Raw genomic sequence first — 4,119 nt, forward strand, 5'->3', positions numbered from 1 at the left:
TTTATTTTGCCTCCCCCAATTCTGCACATGTGAAGCCACCCGATCCTGGGGACCGTGAGAGGGAAGCCGTGGTCTGCACAGCGCCTTCAGCTTGCTGGCTAACGTCACACGGGTTATTGGAGAGGACGAGCACAACATTTCTGGAAGAAAAGCAAACAGTCTTCCCAGGTTATCAGGGGACACAATCATTCCAACAGAGGAGGTTTAAATGCATAAAAGACTGTTTAGGCCCAAACCACAGAGACTGACAAACCACCAGAAATATGGCACAATTGCCTTGAGGAAATAGTTCCAGGTTTTAGTGACACCTTTTGCTCATTATTAGATACACAAACGGAGACTGATGCATTCATTTTTGCCACTGAATTGCAAGGCAGCGAGAAGGTAATTCAGTATAGCAAAGAGTTAGGAGAGGAGTCAGAACTGCAGTGCATGCAGGCGTGTGGCGTCCGTGTGCGTGGGCACACGTGTGTGTGTGTGCGCATGCACGTGCATGCTCGTGAGTGGGTGTGTGAGTGTGTCAGGGTGCAACGAGGCATTTTGGAAAAGCCTTAGGGGACGGCACCTGCTGAGCAGAGCAAACCGCCGCTGCCTTGTTCCCTGGGAAGGGTTTCCCTGCAGCCGGGCCGTGGCGTGGGGTGTCCCGGCCGCCCCGGTACCGCGATCCCCTGTATCCAAAGCCGTAAATGAGAGAAGTCCAAAGGCTGGGGCCGGCAGAACGGTGCCCGCCTCAGCTCAGTCGCTGAGGACGGCCCCCGGCAGCTCGTTCGTTAGCGTGTGCCAGCGCTCGATTTTCTTGTCCTTGTTTTTCAGGCAGTCGAACCAGTGCTTCAGCCGCTCGCCTTTGGCATTAATTCCTAACACGACTCCACCTTGAGAGGAGACAGAGAGAGGGAGAGGTGGGGGTGAGCATCAGCCCTGAGAGGGATGCCGGGGGATGCTGAGGGATGCCAGATGGAACCAGGTCATGCAGCCACTCCCATGGCATCCGATGCCCCGACCTGCTGTGACACACAGGCAATCACAGCCCGGCTTCCCCGGCCCCTCCCGGCTGTGGTCTGGGACCTGCCCCGGGCAGCTTGTTCTTACGCCAAGGGCTGGATGCTCGTTACAATTGCAGCGGCTGTCAGAGATACTGGGCAGTTGTTAGCAATAATCACAGTGACCAGTAACAAAATCACAACAAGCCTAGACCGCCAACGGACATAAATGAAACTTCCCTCTTAAATCTGTGTTTTATTTAGAAGAAAAGATCTGAAAACAGAAGGGGAGAGGGAGATGCATCTTCTCCCCGTTTGGGTGCTCCTTGCATGGGGGATGTCTGAAGTGAGGAGCATCAGGGCCGGCTGCAGGAGAGGAGGCCCAGGTGCAGGAGAGGGGTAAAAGCAAAACAGAAACCCAGCAAGAATGAACGTGGGGATGGAGAACAAACCGGGGGGCTGGAGAAGTGCAGAAGAGCAGTAGTTGAAAAAAGAAGAGGCACAGAAGGTGAAGATAAAAAAAAATTAGGCCAAGGAGACCTTCTGGAGTCCCTGCTTACTTACCTATGAAATCGTTTGATTTCCCGATATCGTAGTCCCACACTGTGACTTCCAAGGTCTTTTTCGCCAGGTCGCTGTGCTTTATCTCATAGCAAAACTCCTGTTGGGGAGCGGAGACAGAGCCGGGATGAACCCATGCCGGGTGCCTGCAGGGGCTGGGACCCTGGGAGGGGGCTGGGGCTGTCCCTCCTCCTCCTCAGGCTGTTGCCCTTTGCCACCCACAGGGAACTCAGTCTCAATCCCTCGCCTAATGGCTGGGGTTGGGGTTTTTTTTCCTTTTAATTCCGAGAACTGAGAAAAGCCCCTAGGCGAGAACCACAACTGGGGAAAACCCACCTCATTATGCCTGCAGGGGCTGGGACCCTGGGAGGGGGTTGGGGCTGTCCATCCTCCTCCTCAGGCTGTTGCCCTTTGCCACCCACAGGGAACTCAGTCTCAATCCCTCGCCTAATGGCTGGGGTTGGGGTTTTTTTTCCTTTTAATTCCGAGAACTGAGAAAAGCCCCTAGGCGAGAACCACAACTGGGGAAAACCCACCTCATTGAACTCGGGGTTCAGCGTCTTCTTCTTCACCGCCGTCTTATGCTTTGATTTCTTGTCCTCATCTGGTTTCAAGTAACTGCAACGAAACCAACACAGCATGGTCACACACAGGTCCCGTGCCCTCTCCCAGCGAGGAGGGCAGGTAGGGCTGCCCGGGCCCTCCCCTGCAGCCCGGGCAGGGCTGGGGGCACCTGCGGCTGCGGGACCAGCTCCTGAGCAGAGGCAGGGGGAGGTGGGGACCCAGGCCCCCCCCAAACCTGCAGCTTCCTCCTTCCCTCCCTTCCCCTGCCAAAATGCTGGAGGTGGCTGGAAGGAAGCAGCAACTCCCCACATTACCACAAGACAGTCTCTGGCTGCCATCGGAGAGCACTGATTATCCCATCTCCAGTCCCTAGGGGACACTGGCACCCCACACATGCTCCCAGCTCCCAAAAGCAAATGCTCCCAGTCCAGACTTGGGACTGTGCAACGGGTATGCTCATCCAGAGCCTTGCTGGGAGGCAGAAACCACACGCAGGTGCGTAGGAGGGAGCAGGACCAAGTGCAGCAGCTGCAGTTCCGTGCACCGCTGTTTCCTGCAGATATTTTGCAGCACAACAGCAGGGCCGAAAAGCAAATGAGATTAAAGTGTCATCAAGTAGAGAGGGCACCTGAAATCTGGGCCAGGCCAAAGTCAATCCATCATCGTTTCACTGCTGCTCCTTTAAACATCAGTTCTGCTTCCTTGTTGCACTTTCCAGATCTTGTTCATAATTAAAAAATTAGGGCTTGTACCGAGAAGCATCACTTGTCTATCTGCTCTGATTCAAGCCCTGCAGGTACAACCTACTGCAGATAGCACAAGGGGCACCTACAAAACGAATGTGTACAACAACGGGAATTATGTTACTTCAGGGACTGAGCCTTCGATGGGCATTTTAAAAAAGCAGGAGTGGATTTTTATGCAAATACCTCCACTCCTAATTAACAATTAACTAGGAAGGCAAAAGCATGCTGCCGATAAACTCCATTACTGGCCTCCCAGGCGTCAGGCGTGGCTCATCCCAGCAGCTCTGCCTTAGCAAATATCATCCCTGAAAGTGCCAGAGTTTGGGTCAGGGCAGTGGGGACAGGGAGGTGGGATAGGTGCACGGGGGACTGCTGGCCCTTCCTTGCCATGGGCCCCTGCTTTGCAGAACAGAGAGCGAGTTTGAAAAATGCCACCCACCCAAAAAACAGAAGCTGCGGCCATGCAGGGCCCCACGCCAGCCCAGCTCTGCGTCAGCAAACCATCCCCTTCCTCAGCATCCCTTAGCAGCCCCTGGATGACACCAAATTCCCTGAATCACTTGGGTGAGGCCGAGTCACAGCAGCCCATTACAGTCATTTTAATGTCTCTTTTTTTTTTTTTTCTTTAGTATCGTTGGTATTTTTCAAAAGGAAGGTACTCCCAGTCATTTGCATCGGAAAGTGTCAGCAGGACCCGTAAATGTGCCCTCAGCTCTGTTAACCAGGCCCTGGAGCCACTGGAGCCACAGGTTGCGATTAAAGTGCTGTCTGACCTAATTACACACACGCTGTAATTAGAGCCTTTCCAAAGCCTAGGGTGGTGGCCCTGCTGCCAGGCTGGGAGCTGAGCTGGGAGCCTCCTCTCCCTTGGGACCTGGGGAAAGGGGCAATTAACTGCCCGTCCCCTGGGGCCAGGAGGGGGGGATGCCTGCGCCCCAATGCTGCTGGCCAGAAGGGTCAGACCTGACCCAGCAGGGACAGTGCGGGCTTCAAAGAGCGAAACGGCTGGGGCTGTCACCAGGAAGGAAAGCAAAGGCGTCTGCAGGTGCCGAGCAAGGTCCAGGACCACTGGGCACAAGCACTGTCCTGCTTGGGAGATACCCATCCCCACGCTGCCAGCTGCGACCCACCATCCGCCGGGCTGGGGCCGGGCCGTCAGCAAAACCTGACCATACCTGCCTGCTTTGGGCCACCAATTCTGTCCCCAGGGGCCATGTCCATGTCACAGACCCTCTCCCAAGCAAGGCAGTGCAAAGCCTGGCAGTGGG

The 4,119-nt window shown here is 55.1% G+C and overlaps 1 protein-coding gene across 7 annotated transcripts in view; it reads right to left on the bottom strand.

The window, feature by feature from the left end:
• Window positions 1-15: 15 nt before the first annotated feature.
• DOC2B (double C2 domain beta) overlaps window positions 16-4,119 on the bottom strand; it is a 51,618-nt gene continuing 47,514 nt past the window's right edge. For all 7 annotated transcript variants that reach the window (XM_035889540.1, XM_035889536.1, XM_035889537.1 and 4 more), the window contains 3 exons: window positions 2,078-2,159; window positions 1,545-1,641; window positions 16-872 (listed from right to left, as the gene is read on the bottom strand). In XM_035889540.1, the coding sequence (XP_035745433.1) occupies window positions 736-872; window positions 1,545-1,641; window positions 2,078-2,159 (316 nt within the window). In that variant the 3' untranslated portion in view covers window positions 16-735. The remainder of the gene's footprint in view (window positions 873-1,544; window positions 1,642-2,077; window positions 2,160-4,119) is intronic.

This window comes from Egretta garzetta, unplaced genomic scaffold (assembly GCF_000687185.1).
Source record: "Egretta garzetta isolate BGI_Z169 unplaced genomic scaffold, ASM68718v1 scaffold112, whole genome shotgun sequence".
In the NCBI taxonomy this organism is placed as follows: Eukaryota; Metazoa; Chordata; class Aves; order Pelecaniformes; family Ardeidae; genus Egretta; species Egretta garzetta.